General features: G+C 42.2%; 4 protein-coding genes across 13 annotated transcripts in view; 2 read left to right on the forward strand and 2 right to left on the reverse strand.

The window, feature by feature from the left end:
• Positions 1 to 6381: 6381 nt before the first annotated feature.
• LOC120902726 (probable ATP-dependent RNA helicase CG8611) lies at positions 6382 to 10757 on the reverse strand. The gene is made up of 5 exons (XM_040311712.1): positions 10627 to 10757; positions 8863 to 10541; positions 8624 to 8790; positions 6623 to 6875; positions 6382 to 6559 (listed from the first exon to the last, which is right to left on the reverse strand). Exons 1-5 carry the CDS (start codon positions 10669 to 10671, stop codon positions 6397 to 6399), a joined length of 2307 nt encoding a protein of 768 aa, XP_040167646.1. The 5' UTR covers positions 10672 to 10757; the 3' UTR covers positions 6382 to 6396.
• A 1878-nt stretch (positions 10758 to 12635) lies between these two features.
• On the forward strand, positions 12636 to 14876 carry LOC120902727 (actin-related protein 8). The gene is made up of 4 exons (XM_040311713.1): positions 12636 to 12850; positions 12933 to 14102; positions 14171 to 14369; positions 14465 to 14876. Exons 1-4 carry the CDS (start codon positions 12824 to 12826, stop codon positions 14761 to 14763), a joined length of 1695 nt encoding a protein of 564 aa, XP_040167647.1. The 5' UTR covers positions 12636 to 12823; the 3' UTR covers positions 14764 to 14876.
• Positions 14877 to 15304: 428 nt separating this feature from the next.
• LOC120905140 (succinate dehydrogenase cytochrome b560 subunit, mitochondrial-like) lies at positions 15305 to 16359 on the forward strand. Its single transcript, XM_040315940.1, has 2 exons — positions 15305 to 15446; positions 15632 to 16359. Exons 1-2 carry the CDS (start codon positions 15424 to 15426, stop codon positions 16134 to 16136), a joined length of 528 nt encoding a protein of 175 aa, XP_040171874.1. The 5' UTR covers positions 15305 to 15423; the 3' UTR covers positions 16137 to 16359.
• Positions 16360 to 16771: 412 nt separating this feature from the next.
• LOC120905139 (protein enabled) overlaps positions 16772 to 25360 on the reverse strand; it is a 38144-nt gene continuing 29555 nt past the window's right edge. For 3 of the 10 annotated variants that reach the window (XM_040315930.1, XM_040315929.1, XM_040315931.1), the window contains exons 6-12: positions 24655 to 25008; positions 24454 to 24585; positions 24030 to 24318; positions 22995 to 23080; positions 22661 to 22888; positions 22382 to 22527; positions 16772 to 21463 (exon numbers count right to left, since the gene is read on the reverse strand). In XM_040315930.1, the coding sequence (XP_040171864.1) occupies positions 21358 to 21463; positions 22382 to 22527; positions 22661 to 22888; positions 22995 to 23080; positions 24030 to 24318; positions 24454 to 24585; positions 24655 to 25008 (1341 nt within the window). In that variant the 3' untranslated portion in view covers positions 16772 to 21357. Of the gene's footprint in view, positions 22528 to 22660; positions 22889 to 22994; positions 23081 to 24029; positions 24319 to 24453; positions 24586 to 24654; positions 25009 to 25360 lie in introns of all 10 variants that reach the window. The other 7 variants (XM_040315933.1, XM_040315932.1, XM_040315934.1 and 4 more) reach the window with 7 other exon arrangements.

The following is a 25360-nucleotide window of genomic DNA, read 5'->3' on the forward strand; positions in this document are numbered from 1 at the left end:
AGCCCACAAGTGGTATAGGCAGGCCATGGCCGACAACGGTTCTTGAGCCAAATAAGAAGATTATACAAATAAATAAAAAATTCAAAAAAATAAGAGCAAGCCCTCTCTCTAACCAGACTACTTTGATCCGTTTACTTTTTTTCTCTTTTTTCATTGGACATTTTCTTGCGCGCGTGGTTTCACACTTTCTCTCTCGCTCTACTTCTGCCATACCCATTTGAAACATAACTGATAAATGCAGCAAATGCAAGGATAGAACCAAACTGTAACTTATCGTTGGCCTAAATACACAAGCGTAGGACAATAAAATATCTCAGCGTAGGTCCGTACAGCGTGAGAAGAACATAGGAAAGAGACTGCATGATGCATGATGCAGAAATAATTAAATCCGTATAGGATAACAACGCAAGACGCAAGAAGAGGTAATACAACAACACAATTCGAACGATTATTGAATTAACCGAAAGAAAAATCTGCCGTAATTTCCTCGTCGTTGTCTGAGTAAGATTAAAAGAAACTTATCCCCTTCCAGTAATCCAATTGAATAGGTTCCCCCTTGGTAGTTAAAGACTCTTCCAAAATAGCCAGCTCGAACTCCATAGCCGATTTGAGGCTGTTTAACGAAAAATCGATTCGATGTCGTACTTTGAGGGTGGTTAAGAGATGAAACGGTACTTGATGGAACCATAAAGCTTTTTAACAAGCACACGCTACTCTTTGGAACTTTGCGGCTGATTAGCACTATGTGTATGATTCACGAACTTGGTGGAACTTTATAGCTTTTTAATGCATTACATCGGTACAAGGTGGCTCTTGTCAAAGTGTCAAAGACAGACGCCGTCAATCATCTCATTGCTGCTGTACAAGTTAGATAAGTTAATTGAAGAAATAATTTTGAGTGCAGTGATTGTGATTGTACATTAAACTGTGTGAAATTTTGTGTAATTCATGAATGTTAAGGATTTAAATATATACACATGTGCTTAAACAAAACAAATCTTGTTGTCAATCGACAATTATTTCATCATGACGCTATATATATAGCGTAATAAAACTAAACTATAGCGTAATTAAAAATAATAAAACATAAAGAAAAAAAACCGGCTTTCTGGCACAAGGAAGCTGCTTAGGCGCTATTTAGAAGGGCCACTTTGATGCTGTTTATCTACTGCAAAAGGCGAATTCAAGCAGCAATCTTTAGCTTGCCAAAATTGGCTGCTTAAGCAATTCTGGCTATTTGGGATTCCTCGTCCTCGGTCGTGTTGATGCTATGATTGAGGCTCACTGAGAAATAAGGTGTTGACATTACAATATCGCTAACGAAATTTCGCAAAGTCGTGGAAAGTAAGTAAAACGAGTAAAAAGCGAGGTAAGTGTGCACGGTTTAGCTAGTGTCTTCCTTTTTGCCGTGCCTACACATCCTCCTAGGAAGTTTCTTTGGTGGTGTTCCCTTGGAATTGTAAGATTTTCCTACACTTCTCGAAACCATTATAGGTTTCGAAATAAAATGCTTAAGTGCTTAAACATGCAAGTCAAAAGACTAGATGGCCCTACTTGAAAGATTTCGGATTACATTATTTTCGTCTTCTTGGTTTTACTCTATATTATAGGATAAAAGAAATATTATTTTGTTTGATTGTCGCGTTCGCCACAAATATGGGAAGGTAGGTTAAGACGGACACTGCGGGTTCATCTTACTTCTCAGAAATGCATGAAAAAGGTAATTTTCACATAATTCAACAACGCAGCATCCAAACTGAAAGTAAAGCAACACATTTGTGAACATTTTTGGCATAATATATGCAAAATTGGTTAAATCCACGAACAAAACAAATTTTCAATCGTGTGCACCCTTGTGAATCTAATTGGCTACTGCGGATCTCAAGCTCTGTAATTTGAATTCTTTATATTTTCGGAAGTTTTATTAGCTAAATGAGTTGTCGTGATTATTAATCAAAAAACTGGTGAACGAACAAGAATGAAAGCATTAAAAAAAATTGTTTTCTGGTGGTTAAAACATCATAACACCAAAGCGAGAAAGACGAACACCTTGCGGTAGGAAAAATGGACCTCAAACTTGTTGATTTATTTTGCTTTTTATTTAAATTGGTAATTAATATAATTTTATCAAACACCTTAACTAAGGGTATTCTAAAGATATAAACCCATCCAGCATCTAGAGAAAGTATTGAAATAATCAAGAAATGAAACACCGTGTTGCAAATTTACTGCTAACAGTAGGTCAAATCTAACTTAAATACCACATACGTAAGTGTTGCCAACAGCTAGGTAAAAAGACTTTAAACACCAGAATAGCGTACACGTTCTCGTGTTTTACCCCAAAATATAAATAAGGAAATCCCGCCACAGTTAAACAATAAAAATATCTGTAAAAACCAGGCATAAACAGGAACATTTTTGGTACATCTACAATGCATGGATGGTTGATAAAACATAGGCACGCTAGGTAGCATTTGAGAAACCACTGTAAAAAACTCATACCCGGAAAACCCAGTGAAAGCTCACATATGACAAACATCTTGTTGCCAAATGTGTCACAACTTTAACACCGTCTAAGTTATAAATAAATCTCGAACTGGTATAGATCACTCGTGTTCTGGTGTATCACACCGCTTTGCAGATACCGCCGAAGGCCCAATTTGATAACCCTCGTCTTGGACAACTTTAATGAACAAAAAGAAGAGGCATTGATATGACATCGTTCAGGAATAGATGAGAGATTCTATTGCAGGGATGTCAAACTCGTTTAGGGTCGCGGGCCGGATTAGAATTGAAAATATTCCCACGGTAACTTTATCATATTGTCGCTAAGCTTAACCAATCCCTGCAATATCATACATATTCTTTGCAACCATCTTTATGCACGAACATCCTTGTTCGAGAAAATCGAGTTTTTATTCCACACAGCAAGTTTTAACCTAAGGACGAGCAGACATCGCTTTCTTCTAGCTTCGATCCGTCTAGTGGAAGCTGTCAAACTAGGTCCTCAAATTGTTGAAAGTGGAGCCGCAACGATGTCCCTTCCTTCAATTTAAGGTGACCGATTCGGCTTCTTATAACCATCTACCTATCCGATGACTTCTTGGTGAGTGTATTTATGAGAACTTTCTACAATTCCTTCGTGGCCTTCTCTGGAATACATCCCAAGTACTCATTGAAGATGAAATTCACCAGCAATGACTTGGCCTTGACGTCATTTTTTTCTTCAAGATTGGCCACTTCACCAGCCGCTTCGAGAACATCTTACACTACAGCGTCAAACACTTTCAAGGCTTTCAGAAACACTTTGACGCGAAACCTGTCGTAATCTATTCCGGAAAACTGCGAGATTCCGTGAACCACCATTTCCGTCTGCTTCCGATCCGTACGTGCTGACGATTGTATTCAAAGTGTATGAATATCAGGTGGTCTCGTCCCATACAAATTGACAACTAATTTCGAAATCAAAAAAATCTGCTTTTGACAGAATGGGTGAAGTGAATTTCCATAGGCACCGTTCGCTTTGTTCTTAGCAACACATACGTAGTACACATTGGTGTCCTCATCGACGGCATTATTTTGATCCAAAAATGGATATAAGGATGAAAAAAAGGATATAATTAGTTCAGATTCGGTTTAGCTTACAGTAACATATATTTTGAGTGCTTTTTAAGGTATTTCAGTGCAAATAACGAAGATTCTAAGATTGTTTGTGTGTAAGGCAAGTCGTCAGAAATCTTGTTTGGGGAAATGTTTTCACCCATGCTGTCAAAAAGTGACGTTCAACTTTTGCTATAAAAAACAGGCTATGAGACCACCTGATATTCATACACTTTGATTGTATTGCTGGTGATCCTATTACAGACTGCTGCGATTTGCGATATAACTGAGCTAAAGCAATAATTTTTGGACTCGCTGTGAAAAGAGCCGGCTTTAGCCTTCATTTTCCATAGGCAACTGGGCGGCTCCATCATTTTATACAAATAACAAAACACAGATGTGTCGAAAAAACGAAATGCATTCAGGAAATTGCATTTTCTGTACAGAAATCAAGAACAAATAAAATATGAATATGACAATCATTTTGTGTGTATTTTTAGGCTTAAAATAAATATTGTTGACCCTTTGAATGTCTCGTGTTTTTTTTGCAACGATAACAAAATCAAGATCACCAAATATCATTCAATATCAATAAATTGTAACCAGTTTTAAAAAATTGTCAACAGACAGATTTTAAAGCATCATCTAATTTAAAAACCATTTGAGACGATTAAACACATGCCTAAATGGATTAATTCCTGTTCATTTTTACCAATACATGCCCATCTGGTATCAAGTGATAACAGATATATAATTTTTTGGAACAATAGTTGTTACACCCACACTTATAAGTTTCTTCCTCAACCAATTTGATTTTCCTAATCCCAGTAACCATTATTTTATTCTTTCAAATCCTTCCACGTCAAAATAAGAAGTTTCTGGAAACCCGAACAATCCAGTCCGAGCGGATAATCGCGTAAACGTGTGAGAACAAATTCAGTTGCTGTTGTTTTATTTTTTACTAGGCTTTTTAGCATTCGCCTCTGGTACGACAAATTTCCTATAAAAGTACGCCATATTTTCAATAAAGGAAGATTCGAACGTAGCTGTTCTCGGAATTAACGAAGCCCGTACTCGCCCAGATTATATATTCCAACTAGTGTTGGGTCATACGATTCATTTCACGACCCGATCCGGAGTCGGGTGCAAGCCAGTCGGAATCGATTCCGACCCGTGGGTGCAGTGGGTGCGCTAGGTCGAAGTCGGAATCAAATCCGACCCGCGGGTGCAATGAGTTCGGGTCGACCCGATAGATCAGTAGGTGCGAGCAAACATAAGCGACTCCGACCCGTTGGTGCAGCGAGTTCGGGTCGGGTCGGGCCACAGTAGGTTCAGTTTGACCCGAGGGTGCAGCGAGTTCGGGTTGACCCGATAGATCAGTAGGTGCGAGAAAGCATAAGCGACTCCGACCAGTTGGTGCGGCGAGTTCGGGTCGGGTCGGATCAAGATAGGTTCAATATGACCCGACCCGACCCGAACTCGTCGCACCAACGGGGCATAGTCGCTTAGAGAGCGGTACTTGTTCCGACGCAATGCGTTGCGATTTTGCCAAAATTTATGGGATTTGACAGACGCATGCGTTAACGACGCACGACGCAGCGTCAAAGTAGAAAAATTTCTATTTCGACGCACGTCGTGATGCGTCTGTCAAAATGGTTTAACCATACCGGGTGAAAATCGATATTTTTTCACGTTAAATTGTTTTGAGCGCAATTGGACGTGTAATTGAACTACTAAATAATTTTTTTAACACTTTAAGCGCCGTGTCAAATAAATTCGCATGACGGTTTTGCTCACCGTTCGGCATTGCATCTGCCGCTCAGTGATTCTCTTGAGAACGAATGAGGTAGGAAAGAGAACGAGAACGACATATGTTACGCCGCTTATCGCAATGAAACAAAAGAGTGATAACAGTCGCACGAGAAATTATCGCTCTCATCGCTCTCTTGCCATGCGCTACGTGCTCACTCAAAAACTGTGACGTCAGGCCGGCGGTCAAAGTGTTAACAAAACAATATAAATGTAGAGAAAGTAATTTCGTAATTGCTGCAAAACAGGTGTGTGCGGGTTAGTATGCAATATGCAATAAAAAAGCAAAAACATGCTTTACACTGTTTTGAGTAGAACTGGAAATGATTTTACAGTTGTAATTTAACATTATAATCACTTCAGAACCTATAAATAAGAGGCATTATTGCTGTTTGTTGGTGTTTTTCTTTGTAAAATGTGTTGACATATCCATGCAGAACGCAGCGAACAGAGTCGTTGCACCCACTGAGCCTACTTGTACCTTTCGGGTCGACCCGAACGACTCCGGGTCGCTTACGGATGGCTCCGACCCGATAGGTTCGGGTCGACCCGCCCATCACTAATTCCAACAGTTAAATGAAGTACTAGGCGTCTCCATTAGAAAACACCAAATTACTATTTTTATCTTTTTTGGATGATTCTTTTTAACGGCGTAGCTACGAATACGCGTATATCAAGTGTTGTGTATTCTGGAAACTATCTTTAACGTTTTGAACGCTCTATCGATCGTTTTCGATCGATGTATTCTGTTCACCCTTTGTTCTCTGTTCTTTGTCTCAGCAATTCTTAGCAGAATGAAAAGCAGCGAGAAAAAGAGAAAGAATATTACGCAAAATCGGCATTGTCTCTGAGCATGAGAAGAGAGTGAACGATCGTAAGGCAACGTAATATCCAGGTCACACAAGACGTAAAGTAAAAAAAATTAACATATTATTATGATCTTTGTGTGAACCTATTTCATAACACAACAACTAACAGCTTCAGAAATTAATTTATTTTTGCTTTTTTACGAACTGTTTCGAATCCGCTCCCGAATTCAGACGTATTTAAAACACGAGAACGAGACGATAAATCAATCAATTTTTGTATTCCCATTGATTTTCCCGGCTGCTCTAAACCTCTTTTTCTTGAGCGCGAATCATCGGGGTTTCTGAAATAAAACAAAAATTGCGTTTTATAATGTGAATGATTTTGAAGATCACTCAATATTTACCTATTTCTCGACACGCTTTTGGATTGCTTGTTTTCATCTCTTCGGTGCAGTTTATTTGAATTTCTTGATCTCTGTGAACTTGCTTTCGATGCCTTTTCCTGCTTAGTGTCCGTATGGTACTGTAACAACTGTTTGGGAGCTTCACTAAGACCCAAACACTTCGCGTAGTGACCCAGGTGGATAGCTTTGATGCAAAATATGTTTCTCAGTTCCTTTTGGAAGTTGGAGTAATATCTTACCCAAGACACGTACGCTGTTAACGATAGAAAAAGTAATTTTTGGTTAGTCTTATGGAAAACTTTTTCATTTAAATGTATTGCCCACAACAACGTTAGACCTGGTCCTTATGATTTTGATATTTTATTTAAATTTTTTATAGAGATTTTAAGTCAACTAACTTTTTTATTCGCCCATGTATTCGCTTCGATCAAAGATCAAGATTGCAAGAGGCGATTTACCAAGCACGCTCACTCAGAGTCATTATAAAAATAAATTTTATATTTTAAAAAGTCGATTGAATACAGATGTACATTGGGGGTCATCCATAAACTACGGAACTGTTTCATAAGGAATAGACAAAGATTGGAACAAAGTTTAAAAAACATTAACAAAAGAGTATTGCAGTATTCACACGACTTTTAAGGATGTATTTATAAAAAACCTAATTATATTTTTCAAATTTTATTAAGGTTACGTATTTCATGGACAGGGGATGCGTTTCAACGTGAAATAGCTTTGGCAAATTTAACCGAATCCGAAGCATGGCTATTTATCTAAGAGGAACGCAGTATATTTAGGTAATAGATTGAGAAGAATTAGAACCTTCTCAAATGTTCATTACTATTCAACGAATCACGGATATAATTGTTTGTGTAGTTTATAGAAGCATTGGCTCCAATGGAGTTCTTTCGCCTTATCACGGATAGAAGATAGCCTGGCCCAATGCACAGAAAGGTTTTGGCTGTTGATGCCAAATAAAAATAGATTGACGTAGTTCCTAAATCAAACATGGGAATTCCCTTTAATCCTTTTGAGATTGAACTCAGAAAAGGAATAAACGTATGTCTTAAAAGCTGTACTGTTTTACAGGGATTTACACTTAATTTCGCAAGCATAGCAACGTTGAACGCAACTGCAGCATTTGACAGGACAAGCGCATCAGTTGTTTTCAGAACGGCATCATGCTTAAGATAACCTTCGCACTTGATATCAATAACAAGCCCTTTGTGATGTTGTGCACCGCGCTTGCGATATCAAGTGCGAACGTTGCCTTAAGCGTGCCTTGAGTCTGTGAAGCGTGAGTTGTTCTAAGGCTGGAAATAGACGAACCGAGATCGTCGAGGTACCGCGAAACTCGCGCCTTGTTTATAACAGTTGTAGAACAGTTGAGCTGTCAAATTTTCCGCGCCTCCAATCGCGCCTGCTGTTTCGCAGAAATACCCAACTTCGGTATTGCCGAGATTTTCGCGGTAGCGCGAACCGTATATTTTACTTTTTCTGTTGGATTTGTGTGGAAACCAGGTGTGGAAACGAGTTTTGTATTTTATTTTGCATAAACTATGTGAAATAAATAATTTGATTCGCAAATTGATAAAAAATATTTCTTCTTGGCACATTCAATCCTCACCAGATCTCGAATGGTTCCATACACGAACCGCGATTATCTCGCCTATCTGTCAGATTTTATAATAGAATTGACAGCTCAAGTCATACGCGATCTTCGCGGTACCGCAACGATCTCGGTTCTTCTATTTCCAGCATAAAAACAACCGATGCGTTTGTCCTGTTAAATGCTACAGTTGCGTTCAAGGGTTGCAACGCTTTCCAAATCAAGTAAAAACCCTGTAATTCTGCCAAATCCACGATTTCAATGAATCCAAGTTAGGATGAACTCATCTTTTCTGAAATGGCCTCACCAATTCTAGAGGCCATTTCAGAATAGATATACGCCGGCGCATTAGTTTCACATAAATTTACCCCATTTGAATAAAACATACATACCCTTTTTAGCGCTGTCGAATAGCTGATCCTCTTTCTTTATAAGGCGCTCGTAACGATGCTGTATCTCGTACGCCCAATGGATCTTATTGATGGGCTTGCGCTTCTGATTACGGTTCACAAATAGTCCAAAGTTTTTAATAATTCCATCTATCTTTTGCTCTTGAATTCTAAAAAGAAGATGGTACTTCATTGCAAATACACTGATTTCAAACAAACTGTCTGATATGCTCTAACATTACCTGATGTGTTTGTCCGTGAGGTATTGAATGAATTCTTGCTCGGCCGGTTCGAGGAAAATCACTGCCTTGCCCGTATGCCCTGCACGCGCTGTCCGACCCACACGGTGCACATAGTCGGCCAGTATTTGCGGCGCATGGTACTGCACCACCAGATCCACCAGCGGGATGTCAATACCACGGGCCGCAACGTCCGTGCAAATAAGCACCGCTGCCGTGGCTTTGCGGAACTCGTTAAATACCGAGATACGCTCCAGCTGCGTCATGTGTCCGTGCAGTTTGTAAAATTTCAACCCAGGCAGTAAAACGTTGCTGCTATCCGTGGGGCCGTTATTTTCGCCGTTGATATCTTCTTCACTTTCGCTCGCTTCATTGTCGACCGTGGTGCCGAACTTTTGCAGCGTGAGCACCTCCGTCATAACGTCATAGTGAAAGTTTACCAAATCCTGGGTAGCCATGAAAACCAGTATTTTCGAAGGTTTCTGACGCTGCTCGTGTACGATCAGTGCGCTCAGTGCAACGAGCCGCTGTTTGGGTACGGTCACTAAGTAGCGCTGCTTCACTGTAGCCGGTATGGACACGTAGTCGCCAACGTTAAGAAGCTGATCGGTACAAATGTTTGCGCCTTGCTCGACCGATGGCGTCTCACGCGGTACCACCTCACTCGTTTCAACAAACACCGGATCCTGCAGAGTAAGCCCAGCTAATTCCTTAACCGATGCAGTTAACGTGGCGGACAGCAAAACAGTTTGCATCTTCATCGCTTCGTTTTCATCCTTCTCCTCCCGGGCTTCCCGCATTGCTTCGATAATCTGTTTCACATCCGTCTCGTATCCAAGCTCGAGCAATCGATCCGCTTCATCCAACACGAGACAGCACACATTGCCAAACTTGAGCGATTCCGTATTCCGAATGTGGTCACACAGCCGTCCCGGTGTCGCGATCAGTATGTTCAAACCGGCCCGCAGTCTAGCCTTCTCGGTTTTGCGCTTCTCCCCTCCGGTCAGATACCCTGGGACGATCCAGGTGAAGGGTTTCAGCAGCTTTTGTATCAACTCATACGTTTGTACAGCAAGCTCGCGCGTTGGAACGATAACTACCGCCCGAATCCCATCGCTGCGGTGGATCTGTGGCCTGATGGTATGCAGCCTTTCGATAAGGGGCAGCGCATAGGCGAGCGTTTTTCCCGAACCAGTTTGGGCGCGTATCAATGCATCGGTGCCCTTGAGCAGTGACGGAATTGCCATGCTTTGCACCGTCGTTAGGTGTTCATATTGTAGCAGATCTGCGATATTCTTCTTCGAGTGTGGATGAATATCAAGCGAGTGGAAGGATTGCTCACTGAACAGCTTCTCTTGAAATGGACGTACCTCAGGTGGCCGAATCGAGTCAGTTGGTTTGCTCAATAGCGGTCTGTAGGCAGGGGTTTCTGTTTTCAATTGCCGTTTCTCTTGCTTTACCACCTGTTCTTTAGGGCGCTTTTCGGCGGATGAAGGAACATTGCCCTTGGTTTCACCATTCTCTCGTGGGCGCGATTTTTCATTGCTGGCACTATTCTGAACGCTCACTTGGGGTCGTTTTTTAGCAATAATTGCTTTACCTGTTGGCACTTTAGTAAAACGTATTGGAATTTCATCGTTGTTATTGACTGCGGTACTGGTGTTCCTGGGGGACTCTGAAACCTGTAGAACAGCAAGGTTTAGGTGAAAGTTAACCAAGTAATATTGTGTGTTTAGCTAAGATATAATTTGAGGAGGCCATTTATACCTGTGGATGTTCATCGACGATGAAATTACTCAATATGATATCCATTGTTTTGATAAAGCGTGCAATTCCCAGTTCAGATTCGGGCACCACACATGCCGCACAACACGAGGCGCATATGTCAACACTGTATTCTGACCAAAGTGTATAAGGATGGGGTGAGCTCAAAGAAGAGTCAAGGTAAACATAGCCCCATCTCGCAAATCAAGAATGCCCACGCTGAATACGCAAATAACAAAATGTGATTACAGCAATTTTCCGCAGTACGGACGGTGGCAACGCTTTTTCGCATGCGATTTTATCGGATGGCCTGTCAAATTTTTATATAGGATTTGACAGATAACGTCGGACGACGAAATCGCACGTCCGACGTTATCTGTCAAATCCCATATAAATCTCGTCCGATAAAATCGCATCCGCTGAGCGTTGCCACGGGCCTACGCGATACTCGATATACGCGAATTCGCAGTACGCGATTCCTCTAAATTTGACAGGTCCATTTGTTTTTTGCAAATATTTTGATTCTTTGAAATATTTTATGCTCTTTTTGAATTTCCTTAAAGTTCTTAAAGCATTTTGCATTAAATTTGTGTAAAAGATACCTGTTTTACAACAAAAAACTGTAATGCAAAACTCTGTGGCGATATTTTTCAACCCTCGAACCAGTAGTGTAAACTATTTTACCATAGGAATCCGCTGTACGCGAAAACTCGAGATACGCTATTGTGCTCGGTCCCGTACGATAGCGTATATCGGATAATGACTGTACACTGTTTTCCGGGTCTGTTTCTAATGTAACCAGCATTATTCACGACTCGCGAGTTGTTTTTCAACAGCTCTTCTATATCTGTGAAAGTTTTGCTGTTGAAAAATATCTCGAGAATATTAAATGATGTGATATTGGTAATTGACTCGAATTAATCCTATATTATGAAACCGACCCCAGTACAAGGTTGAAGATTGGCGAAATACAATATATAAAAGGACAGTTTACGATACACGATACAGGGTTTTCCTAGTTAATTTCCCATGTTAACAACATTGAATTTTCATCAGCTGTTGAATATTTCAATTGATACATTCTAATATTTAGTTCTTCCACATGATTTTCAGCACGTCTCAAGCTGGACTGAGTTTGACAGTTCTTTAAAGAGTGTTGAAAATCATGTTTACGTGCTGAAATTTTAGTCTAATACCAATACACTGTATGACAGTTGTTGTAAAACATCTTAGAGGATGTGAATAATAATGTGCATATTTGGAAGTGACTTGAAACCCCTGTATAATATCTCAGCCTACCAGGGTTTTCGAGGATTATATAGATATGTTCAGCGAGTTGTAGTTTTGTTCAGGCATATAATAGACTCTTTCAGCGAGATATATGATGAATTGTTCGGAACAAAGTGGGTATAGGGACTAGGTGGGCTTATAGGTTTGGCGGGAAGGCCATATTGGACGAACGAATGACAGGAGGGGATTCGATTGTGATACGTAGTTTTTCACCCACACTACGACACATCATCCAAAATAGCCATTGGAATTCACACGCATACATCAACAAATGATCGAATCCCCTCCTGTCATTTCGTTTTCATTTTTCTACAGTACGGCTGTCAATTTGTTCGGGATAAGCCCATCTGTATAATAAACCCACTTTGGTTCGGAAGTAGTCGTTGACAAGTTCAGCAATTCTGTAGTGCTGTCATTTCTTTTGTTTACACCCTGTGCCGCAGCCTTTAATTTTCAATTCTTAAATGTCTTAAAAGTGGCAAAAAATCATTCCTAAAGCTTTTTAATTCATAGTTTTATACATATTAATACATTGTTCATAACAGAAGATCAAGTAGAGAAGTAGAGAAGCAGAAACTCGCCGCAATTTCCATATAAAAAAAACCCCGGAGCATCACTGGATTGCTCAAAAGATAACGTTTTTTATATTTTTTAAATTTTTTTAACATTCCATTTAACAGATGGATTCCTTTTAGTTCGAGAGCTTGAGTCATTTAGTGCATTGAAGGTAATTGGGAACTATCCTTTCAAATTCGGTTTAAAGCTTTTGTTCGTTGGGAATTTCACAACCTACGTGACAGCTCGTTTATCACAGTAGAGCTCGCCTAGCCACAATCAGCGTTGTGTTTGTTTACAAATTTAGCCGGTCAGTGTCTATGTCGAAGCCCACTAGCCAGTGAAACAGGAAACCATGTCCACCGTAAAAGATCAATCAGAAGTAGGTGTCTTGAATCTTTCCGCAATCGAAAACAAAGCACCCGAAACCGTTCCTTTTGCCTCTACTTTGTGCTTCATTTCAGCACCAAAACCATGCCCAAAACATAATTGTAATCCATCCCGGCTCGCACTACCTGCGTATCGGGCGTGCATCGGACGTGAATCCGGTGAGAATTCTGCACGCGATCGCACGACGCCGCAAACCGGGTGGAGAAACGCACCGGGACGGTTTGCTGCCGCCGGTGGTGGAGAAAACGAAAGAACTGCTGCAGGAGCTGGAAGATGGCCGGTTACAGATAACGCACACCCTGCAGTCCTGCGTGCAATCGAACGGACAGCGTCGGTATGCTACACCGCCCCAGCAGATTGCCGCCTTTAATCGACGCTCCCAGCCGGAAGTGTTACCGGACGGTCAAACGGACTGGTGCGATAAGGACGGACGGGATGTGGTGATAGGGGAGGACGTACTGCAGCTCAATCCCAACGGAGAGTACAATGTGCACTTCCCGATTCGACGCGGTGAGCTGAATCTGCACGCCGGTGTCGGTGGATCACTGTTTGCGGTCATGTCGGATCTGCAGAGTATATGGGAGCACGTGCTGCATACGCGTCTCGAGATCAAGCCGAGCGATATGAAACACTACCGGGCGGTGCTGGTAATTCCGGACATTTACAACCGTGCTCACCTGAGAGAGTACGTGACGCTGCTGTTGAATCAGATCGGGTTCGGGTGCTGCTTCTTGGTGCAGGATCACGTAGCGGCCACCTTCGGTGCGGGGCTCGGGTACGCGTGCGTTGTCGATGTTGGGGACGGGAAGACTTCCGTGTCGTGCGTGGAGGATGGCATTTCACATCCCAACACTCGCGTCCGGTTCGACTATGGTGGAGCGGACGTAACGCAAGTGTTTTACTGGTTGCTGCAAAAGTGTGCGTTTCCTTATCGGGAGTGCAACGAGCAAATGCCACTGGATGGTGTGTTGTTGCGTCGCCTGAAGGAAGACTTTGGGCATGTCAATCTGGACGTGTGTGGTTCGGTGGAGAAATCGTTCACGGTTCAGCATCCGGCAACGCCGAAGCGTCACTACACGCTGCAAGTAGGCGACGAGGCGATGGTTGCTCCGTTAAGCATTTTTTACACCGAGCTGCTCGCAATAACGGGCGCAAATCGGACCGCGCCGAAGACACAGAACAGATGCTCATCGCAACCCCATCCGGAAGATTGTTTCGATGCGGAATATATCAGGGAAACGGGGGTAAGCGTTACATTTTACTCTCGAATTGTGGTTTAGTATATCATTAATACGTTTCGTTCAATTTGTAGCGTCGCAATAAAGACAATCTGGAACAATCGGCGATCGATAGTGGAGCGCTGGCAAACACGGACGCGCCCGATGAGGATCTCGTGGTGGATGGGTTGGAGCAGGAGCGCGAAGCAAAATCCAATGATCGAGATTATCTGCTCCCCGGTGGACAGCTGGTCGGACTAGATCAAGCGGTTATTCAAAGTATCGAGCGATGCCGTAAGTTAATCACCTTTTTTCGATATTTTCAAGCCTTACATAATCCAACTGGTAAAACAACAAATTTCCACTTCTTCCCGATTGCCACTGGGCAGCAACCGACGAACTGAAGCGTAAAATGTACAGTTGCATTCTAATCGTTGGCGGAGGAATTAAATTCGCTGGCATCGCCAGCTGGCTGCAGAGTCAGCTGGCACGTAAAATTCCCGCCGCCTATCGGTCGGAGCAGAGCATTGTGTCGAGCCCGAAGGATATGGATCCGGAGATTACGAGCTGGAAGGGTGCTGCGGTAATGTCCTGTTTGGAAAGTGTCGTCGAGCTGTGGCTAACGGAACCCGAATGGACGCGGTACGGTTTGCGTATTTTGCGCGAGAAAGCCGTTTTCATGTGGTAGGGGTGGTTGGAGAAGATGCTTTTATACAGTGAGATACTACAACAAAACAAGATTTGTAATTGAAAATTTTTAGTAATAGAAATTCAATAATATGGCCTTTCGATAAATCTCAATGGATAACCAAGTGTTTTTCGTTAATAATTTCGCATAAAAAACACCATTATGCGTTTTCGATCAAACTCTAACCGTCTTTGATCGGCATTTAAAACCGCTGAATAAAATTCGGTATGAAACTTTTCGTATAATTTTCACTACGGCGAAACATTTCAACAACATCCAAAGGATAGAAGTTTGCCAAAATAGAAATGTGTCATAATAAAGATAATGTTTTCCTATGCTTTTACTTTGAAAAATTTTACCAAATGAATCAATTTAATTAAATACATAAAAAAATCTAAAAACATACACCTTGGACTGAAGAACAAATGATATTGACGTCCATGACATTCCAAATGAAACATTTCACTGCCCAAAGAGCAAATCCGCCAGCGGCCTTGCACAACACAATTTGACGTTTCTGATTTGCACTTGTTTTGCAAAAAAATAAAACATACACACACAACACTACTTCACTTTTCACACGAGTAGTCTGTCTTCGGACACGAAATTTCTTTCGACTTTTCCCTGTGGAACAACGTACCGCCAGATCGCATCATAATAATGGCCGCTTCTCTCCTGCTGAGGTAAGTGGTGAAGGTGTGGAAAAACGTCGAGCAGCAACCAGTCTCTCCCTCCCTCCAGTGTGGAACGGGATGGATATCGAGCGCTGGCCACTGTTGCACCTTCACAACCTGGTGAAATTACATAATGTTGAACATTGTAATTAACGTCCGCGGCCCGTTTGTTGTGCTTCCCTGTGCCGTTGTAGGAACGCTTGCCGCCGTACGCTGCTGCAGGGCTACCAGAGCACCAATGCCGCGCTGTCCCTGCTAGCCGCCCGTACGATCGTCCTGAAACCGGTGCAGGCGGACGTCCGTCCCGGGGAGTCGCACGATGACCGAAACGCACGACTGAAGCGTCCCCAGTCTCCCCATCTGACCATCTACAGCTTCCAGCTGACGAGCATGCTGTCGATTACGCACCGTTTCACCGGTCTGGCCCTGACCGGATACATAACCGCGCTCGGACTGGGCGCGCTTGCCATGCCCCACGATGCCACCCACTATCTGACGATGCTGGAGGGGCTCAGCGCACCGACGCTAATTGCGCTCAAGTTCACCATGGCCTACCCGTTCGCGTACCACACGGTCAACGGTGTGCGCCATCTGTTCTGGGATATGGGCAAGTTCCTGACGATCAAGGAGGTGTACACCACCGGCTACACGATGCTGGGCGTGTCCGGTGTGCTGGCTGGACTGCTGACCGCACTGTAAGGCGCAACGCTCGGAGCGAGGGTACCGGATCGTAGAGCGGTGAAGAGGCGCGTGTGTTGTTGGTGTTTTGTACAAAATAAAACGCGAATGTTATGGAAGGTATCGGAAAGGAGGCTCTAAATTTCGAAGCAGTGCTAATTTATTGAACCCCGTTGCATAGTAGTGGAGACGAACAAAACAATTGTCGAAATAATAAACCAAATTAACACACACACTAACCAAACGTAGTGTTGTTAAGAATGTGGTCTGCAATCGAAAAAAGGAAAGGAAAAATATTCTATTACAGGAACAGCAATGCTCTACAAATCAATTAAATGCACAAACTAGTTTACTTCATCAAAAATCACGCCATTCTTCTAAATTTTAAGATGCATAACAAATCAAAACGGAATTTGGAGTTCAGAACCATTAATCTGCTTAAAATCTGATTCCACAAACACTTCCTAATTCCAATCACTGTTTCTTATTGGATTTCGTACTTTCGCATTAAATATCACAAAAAAGCAACACAGTTCTTGTTTACGTTTATATTTTATTTTTTCCACTTTTTTTTATTAATCGCAATATGTTTTTTGTTGTTCTTGTTTGTTAATTTTATAAAATTTGTAGGTTATCTATAATAATGTGTGTTTGTGTTGTGTCTGTTCCTTTTTTTTTTCTTTCTTTTCATTTTCGGTTGTAGTCTAATGTCCTTGCGACTGTATGTATCGGTGTCTTGTCTTGTGTGTCCTTGTTGTGTGTGTTTCATTTCTCTGGTTGCCTTTCTCTCATTGACCATTATTATTCAATCCAAAAACTAGTCCATCCATATCGCGCGTTTGCGAATTTCGTACCTTTTCGTTTCCTGTTTTCTACTTCTTTCTTGTTTGATCTACTAGAGAGTTTGATAACTGTGCGTGTTTTTTGTTGTTGTTGTTGTGTTGTTTAATTAATCTCTACCCGCCCTTCACTGCGCCGTTACTAACTGTTCTGTCCGTCCTGTGGGCTGCACGCTCTATCTGCCTTTTTTCGTTTGAATCAACCGAATTGGTTACGGTTTTTTAAGCTTTTACCTCTGTTTTTTTAGATCCATTTTTTCCTACCAGCAAACAACCCCAATGCCGCAAAATCCGACCAATTAATTTCACCTAATATTAATGCGCTCTTTTGCGGTGTTCATTTTTTCTTCTGATTCGTTTCTTTTCCCCTTCGCGCATCACACTACTCTATCTCTCTCTCTCTCTCTCTCTCTCTCTCTCTTTCCTGGCGAATAATAAGATAAATGTATATGTGTATGTATATACCAATAGTCACTTTCTTCACGTCCTTATTGTAAAAATAGGTAAATAAAAGTAATAATACAAAATTATATAGTTAACATAAAATCACAAATCATCTAATATATAGTATGATGCAGCTCCTTCTCCTTCCGCGGCTTTTTTGTTTTGTTTTTGTATATAATATGTTGGTGTGCATGTGTCTATGGATAGATCTAATAAATCTCGAGCATCATCCTTGCTGACTCTGCATTACAATCCAGTCCACTCGCTTCTGTGCTCTGTTAAACCCTGTCAACACGCCGGCCTGTCTCATATAAACCACCTCTATCTATCCTAAGTAGCCTGGCTCTGCTCTTACTGCACCTCTGTCAAAACAGTAATCGAAAAAACGGATAAAAATCGATTCCATGGTTTGAGTAGTACACACACCAAAAACGAAGCAGATTTCTCTCATTTTCTCTTTCGCTTTCTCTCTCTTTCTATGTCGCCATCGTTACTCAAAACGATCACAGTTTAAAATTAGGGGAGCAGTTCTGTCAAACGGATACGGAAAATAGTGTATTCATCCAATTGTTTTGTTGGCTAAAATTCTACCATTTTTAATCCTTAATTGCTGCTGATAACACTACAGCAAACCGCAACCTTAGCCACCATCATCATCATTTCAAGCAGTAAAAATTCACAAAAGCAAGCATTTAAAAAAAAAGCATACTCCTCCGCACGTTCCTTACAAACCCCTCCCCCGTAACAATCCTTATCAAACGCTCCTGGCAACGAAATTGAAAGACAAACTAATTTAATTTGCACGCAAAACTACAACTTATTTTGTACGATACACCATCAATCTTTTGTACACACACGCCCCTAAATAACTGCTTCACCCACTCCACTCCCTTCTACACCCTTCTCTTACTTTCTCGCTCTCTCTCCCTTCTCTCACATTATCCTTCTCTTTGCTAAATTTAATCATCTCTAATACTGCTTTTTTACGACGTTCGATCCATTCCGTGCCGCCCGTTTTCGTTGCGGTTCGCGTAGAACCAGGAGGAAGAAGAAAAGTACTATATATGGAAGTTGAAATGACTTTTTTGGGACGATGGGAGCAACTGAACTAATATAAAACTTCTCCCATCTATTTCCTTCATCTGTTTTCTTCATTGCTTGTGCTTTACCAACGATTCGTCACCTGTTTCTTAACACGTTCTGGGTTTTTTTGTTTTACTGTTTGCATTTAATTTGTTTTTTATTCTTCATTCATTCTCTCTGTTGCATAATCGCACTGTTGCCAAATTGTTCACTTTCATTCAAGTTTCTTTTCAAGATTAACTTTACATCTTTAGTTTACCATTCCTGGCCAGCACGTGATCAACGATATTTTCTTCTTCATGGATATATATGTGTTCTGTGTTTTATCTTGTGGTTTAGATTTGTGTCTCTAGCTTTTCGATTACGTACATATTTTACGTTTCACTTTCTTTATACTGTTTGCAATTTATTTTCCCTTTTTTTCTTTACTTTTTCTGTAGTATTTTCCAGTCTATGTGCGTCGTCAAATTTGCTGTAGATTTTTATTAACTTGTTGCGCTGTTTGTTTGTGTTCTCAGAACGGAAATCTTTCTGTTCGGAGCTGTAGCTGGTAGCGGTGTAACTGTATTGTTGTATTCCTTGCAAATGCTTTTACTCTCTACTTATCTCTCATTCTCTCTCATTCTCTCTCACTCTATCTCTCTTTCTATTTTTACTTTCATTTTTTCGTTTCTGTATTCTGTTGTGCGCGACATATTTTTACTTTTCTGTCACTGTGTGTTTTACTTCACTCAAAACCAATTTCGATGGCAATTTATTATTCACCCGTGATTTACATACATGAACATTTCCATTTCCAAACATCCAAACCGTTCCTCCGGCTCCTTCAAGACAGACATTCGTATCGATTGCATTGTGTTCCAGAGTTGTAACTTGTGAATTTTAAATATTTTCTTTTACGTTGCTTACTATTTCGCTGTCCTTCACTGTCCCATTAGCGTTCGTGTAGTTTGTATAGATCGGGGGTGTGTAACGCACCTCCTCGTTGCGATCAAAAATTAAAAACAAAAAGAGAGAGAGCATATCTACCGTTTCGTTTCGCCAAAATCAGCAACACATAGTTCGTGCCGTTAGAGGATGATTAAAGATATATTCTACCCTCGACTCGCTTTCATCCAGCTCTAAATGCTTTCTACGCCTTTGCTTCGCACTATTATCGCACGACTTTCATTGGGGACGAGCAACGGGACTACCCTCACACAATTAGGAGTCAGTTCAGTTCCGAGGGAAGATCCATTTTATCTTACCGCACCGTGGCTTATTTTTCGAGTCTGCATTCTGCCCGCGTACAACCCGATTTCCACACGCGGAAAGGAAAACGTTCTCTTTCGCTTTTGACTATGTACCATCGATAGGACTATACTAAGGAAAGCTAGTCGCTAACACGTTCCCTTCTCTTTCGCTACCTCCGATATTTCGTCCGATTTTTCAATTTCATCACACAACTTCTGTTCTCTCTCCTCCGAGTACCGTTTAGTCTTTTGTTTATGTACAAAAAAATCGATCATGTAGTCCCCCTCTTCAACACTTCAAGACTTCATTCATCATCGTCTTCTCCGCATCGTTTAGATGCTCAATCGAGTTTCTGCACACGCTAAAATTCAGTGCGTGTTTGGGTGAGTTCTTCCTTCGGCTAGCTTGCCAACTAACTATCGCAAATTTTATTACGATCCCCTGCTCTAAATCACACATCGTTCCCCGTCCCTATCGATTCGATTCAATGATGTGATCACTAAATTTAAGCTACATTTTGATTTAATCAGCTTGATTTGCTTCGGTGTGCAGTTTTCTTTTAACTGATGCGTTACGCAAACTTCGCGTAACATTTTAGCTGCGAGTGTTGTTTTCACTCAACACTACACACTACACAGCATCATTTTACTATTTTGCGCATTTAGACCAAAACTAGAATGAAGAGAGAAGAAAGCAAGAACTAAAATAAACTTAAACGCAACAAAGCTGTTAGCTTCCGAGTTGGTTTTGTTCTGAATTTTTCTGCCTCGCTTCGTTACTCTTACATACTTAATTCGTCGCACTTAAGTATTTAGTATCGTTAGTTTTAATTTAATTCATGTTCCCAATGATTTATGTTACGTTTTCATAGTTTAATGGTTTTTGCTTAGCTTTTTGCCTTTTTTTCTTGGTTTTTTTTTGCCTTCTCCATTCTTCCCTTCCCGAGAGTAATCATAATGAGACAGATAATATGGCTGACACATAGAGATACATGGATAGACATTCGATTCAAAGAACTGTGTTTTTTTCGCTTTCACCTTCTTTACTGATACACACACACACACATACGCGGGCGGTCTGGTGTGGGTTTGAACACGACCCCAGTTTCCATTACGATTTTCCCACAGTAATATACGCAATGCAAGTCAGGAGGAAATGGGGTACGATGCAAAATCACTTTTTCACCAGTTGCGGTCCACCATCGTCAAGGAGAGTTTATATGATGATTATGATGATGATACTGCCACTAATACTACAACGCGATACGGAGGAGGATGAGGCGTGAATGCCAACGCAGTGTGTATACATACACACCCACAGACCAAAACGGTTAACCACAACAACAATGGCGCACAAAAAATGTATATCAAATTTTATACATGCATTATGATGCGTCGGCAATGCAATTTGCCATTCGAATACGGACTCTGCCCGCGAGATCCGCGGCCACGCGGTAAACTGCTACACTCGCTATGTATATTATACTAGTTTATTAGCTCATATTTCGACTACCCACCTTTTTTTCAAATGCACCACATTGTTTTACGACGTATATGTATAAACGTTTGGAGTCTTGTAAGTTCTGCATTTTTTCCGCGTAAGTGAATGGTGTATTCGTTTTGCTTCTGTTTTCTGTATAAAGTTTACACGCCACTTTCTCTTGGTGGGAGATGCACTGCCACTTCCAATGCTTGCGAATATGCACCCCGGGTTGGTACCGACACTGGCTGATTAAAACATATTCGAATACTGGAATACAAATTATAGAATTATGATGGCAACAACAGTCGGAAAGCCAATTTATGAGAGCTTGGGCAAATAAAAACAAGTTAGACAGATCCGTGTCCGTGGGTCAGGATATTGGTAAGCGGGCCACTACAATTTCCCAGAGTATGGTCTTATTGTAGCGTTGACGCATCGCACCCAATCTGAATTCGTTCATCGTAATTGTTTGCTTCGTACCATCGTTCTGTTGCTCAAGCAGGCTCCAACGGTCATCAGTATCGGTACAACCCTGTATCCTCCTGTCGCAAGTCAGATGAAGTCAGTCGCACCTTTTTGTTTGCTATTTCAAAGCACCTCGTCTTTAAAAGTTCTAGCCAGCAGCAAGTTGCACATTTTGATTGATTGGAAATATTGTTTCGACACTATAGATAAGAACGTAAGGTTGTGACAAAGGGTATGCATTGAAATGAATAGCTTTCGCACCCATACGATGTAACAATAAAAAAAAAAAAAATAACTTACGCATGAGTATGTACGTCTTCGCGTTTGACGTACAGATACAATTGAAATGAAAACAAAATAAACCCTCCTTACGCAAGAAGCCGTGAAAAGGGGAATGTGTCATATGAAGTAAAATCTGCACCAGCAGTAGTAAACCTGTGTCTTACGCCCTACATTCGAATGTCCACCTCCGTTGTAATCATATCGTTGCCTGCGTTGCCTCTGGATTCTATGACACCATTCGATGCACCTCCTCTTCCTCTCCTCATCGTCACACTTCCACTTCTTACGATAGCTTGCGACTGTAGTTAGATATTTGCGGTAATAGAAACGGTGTATCGGTGTGTCTGCGTGTGTGTGTGTTCATGTGTGTGTGTTTCGTGGCGCTCGGTTCGGTCGCGCCAAAGAAACAAAGAAGCAACATGATGCAGCAGCGTTTACCTGCGGTTGAATTCTGATTTGATAGCTTCTATGATTTCTTGCTTCGCCTTGGCAATCTCGCTGCGCATCTCGCGCAAAATGTCTTCCTTCAGATTGTCGAACTCGACCGCAGTCGGAAGGGAGAAGCTATCACCACCATTGATCTGCTGTTATGTTTTCGTGGTTTTTGTTGTTATGTGAAGCAGTTCCAATGTCATGAAAAGAAAGGAAAAGGTTGTGCGTTGTTAGTCCAACGTTCCCCATTCGCCCTGCTTCACAGCTCGGTGAAAGGTTACCAACCTTCAGTATCGTTTCCTCACTGGCACTGCCGAAGCGTTTCCGCGACGGTTTCGGTGATTCCGAACCGCTCAGGCTTGCACCACCCTGGCCGCTGCCAGAGTTGGCGCCTCCTCCACCGCCGGCATTGTTATTGCCGCTGCCCAATTTGTGCGGCAGTGTGCTCGATTTTTCCCAGGCCCGCTGGCGACCACCGGATCCAGCTGCACCTCCATCCTCGTTGGAGTCCGGCTAAAGAAATGGGGAAGAGCATGGCGAAATATGTTAAATCAATGCAGAAAAGCGAAAGACGCATTCTAGGCTAATAGCCGATTGATGACGGTACGGTACTACGGACCTCCTTCTTTTCTGCCTGCGCTCGACGCCTGGCAAGTGTTTTCGCCATTTCATCCATCATCGATGCCATACCAGATGACGACCGTCCTGGTTTTTGGAAGCACAAATAGGGAAAACCGCAAATTAGTTTAACATGTTACGAACTCTAATGAAAATCTACTGAAACAAAAGAGACATACGCTTTCAAACTACAATTATAATAATCTAACCTGTATCCGAATAGTTACCCAAACACATACTTATTACAGTTGTTAGACATGCTTTTAAGCCTTAACGCTTTTCTTCGTGAGTTAATTGATTTCTAGCTAATTGCATTTGGTTGACAATGACTCTGGTATGGGCCAGAGGGTCAAGGGTTTGTTTTGACATTTTGTTCCTATGTTACCCGAAAAAAAAACAATCCTGCCAGACGAATCCTATTAGCGGTTTGTCTACACAGTTGGGTGACTGCGTTGCGTTAAAATTCTTCTTGAACAAATACTCGGGCGTGTAATTTGAACATGAAATGTATTTTTATACACATTTGACATTTCAAACTAGATATTAGTTATGATTGGACGGAAAATATCACCAACCTTTTGCAGCCCAATCAACTTAAGGTCAACTTAAACTACTGGCATGTCCACATCAAACTTCATGATGAAAAAGACCAATTTTCTATACCAAACCGTTTACTGAACTTTACTGGCTATGCAAAACCGACGTTTTGCTTATTTACCAGCACCAGAAACACATTATTATCCATTCCAGTACAAAATCAGTAACATATTCTTATTTTACATGATGAGGTGAGGTGGTATAAATTTTGACCGTTTTTGGTGACACAAATTAGCATGGTTTATGAGCAGGTAGGAAGCCGAAAAGGTGTTCGTATGGTTGCGGAAGGACAAAGGAAAAAAGGAATGCAAACAAAAGAAAACACATAAAAACTACCAAAAACACACAGACGAGTGAGAGCACTCCGCGATGATGCAATGAGCCCGGTATGGGGGGATTAGTACAAGCAGCAATGTTAGTATGAGTGGTAAGTGCTAACCTATGGTTCCATAATTACCACTACCTCCGCTCGATGTACTGCTGCCGCTGTTTTCCGTCACGGTGGACGACACAGCATTGCTGCCATTGTTGGCGGAGGAAGAGGTGGACGACACGCCAGCGGCCGGCGAGCTTTTAGGCGGTTGGCTGCGTTTCAGTTTGGCACTGGCCAGCTGGAGGGCCAAGGAGTTGATTTCTCCCGGCTTTACCGCTGGCATGCCGGGCGGTGGTGGCGGCGGCGGTGGAGCAGCCGCATTATTCAGATTTGGTGGCATCGGCGGTGCTGGTGGCTGTTGAACGAAAAAAAAAGGAAGATAGAGTGAAGCCTCGTTTTAGTATTGTGTGCGCCCACGGATGCCTTTGCTAATGCGGATTATTGTCTCGGAACAGTCGATACAATCGATCACCAAAAGCACACGATTTACCTGCGGTACGCTAGATGGTGCCGCCATCGGGAACATCGGCGGCATCATTGGCGGTGGTGGAGGAGCATTCGTTTGCTGCATCTGTGACGGTGGTTGCTGCTGGTGCGGCGGCTGCATTGGCATCTGTGGAACCTTAAGAGAATGGCGAGAAGGTAAGGTAAGACACACACACTCTCCAAGCGGACAAGCCTTGCCACTTACCGGTGGTATACCGTACTGTGGTTGACCAGCACCGTACGGACCGCCGACACCATTCGGTGGTCCGTAGCCGTTCGGTGGCATCATCATCGGTGGCGGCGGTGGTGCGGACTGCTGCTGCTGTTGCTGCTGTGACACGAGCTGCTGCTGGCCGGCGTAGATCGGGTTCGCTGGATTGCTGTTGGTCGCGCTCGGGGAGCACGTGGCCGTCGCGTAAATCGAACCGTTAGAAAGGTTCGACGGTAGCTGCTGCTGTGGTGGCGGTGGTTGCTGCGGCGGTTGCGGTGGCAACACCGACTGATTCAGCATTTGATGGTTTTGATTCGATGCTACGTAGATTGGCTGCGGATACGGCTGCTGGGTAATGAAGAAATGCGTACGAGAAACACGTTAAACATCAGTACTTTGTCGAAAAAGCGCTTTAAAATTCTGGTACAGAACACTACAAGAAGTTTGGAGAATTTCATGTACCACAACAAAACTGGCATTGCGGAAATGTCAAGGTGAGGGTGATTCGTGACAATCCCGCCTCCCCCCTTGCTGTCCCTTTGCCACTATGAACCGTCCGTTTCAAGGGATATCTTCACTAATGTGCGAGTCACGTGGTACGTCAAATCGTACCGTCTTTTCACCAACAGCTACATACAGACACACACATACATTTCCACACGAGCGGTAAATACTTCCAAAAATATTCCATTATCATTCA

Source organism: Anopheles arabiensis, chromosome 3 (assembly GCF_016920715.1).
Source record: "Anopheles arabiensis isolate DONGOLA chromosome 3, AaraD3, whole genome shotgun sequence".
NCBI lineage: Eukaryota > Metazoa > Arthropoda > Insecta > Diptera > Culicidae > Anopheles > Anopheles arabiensis.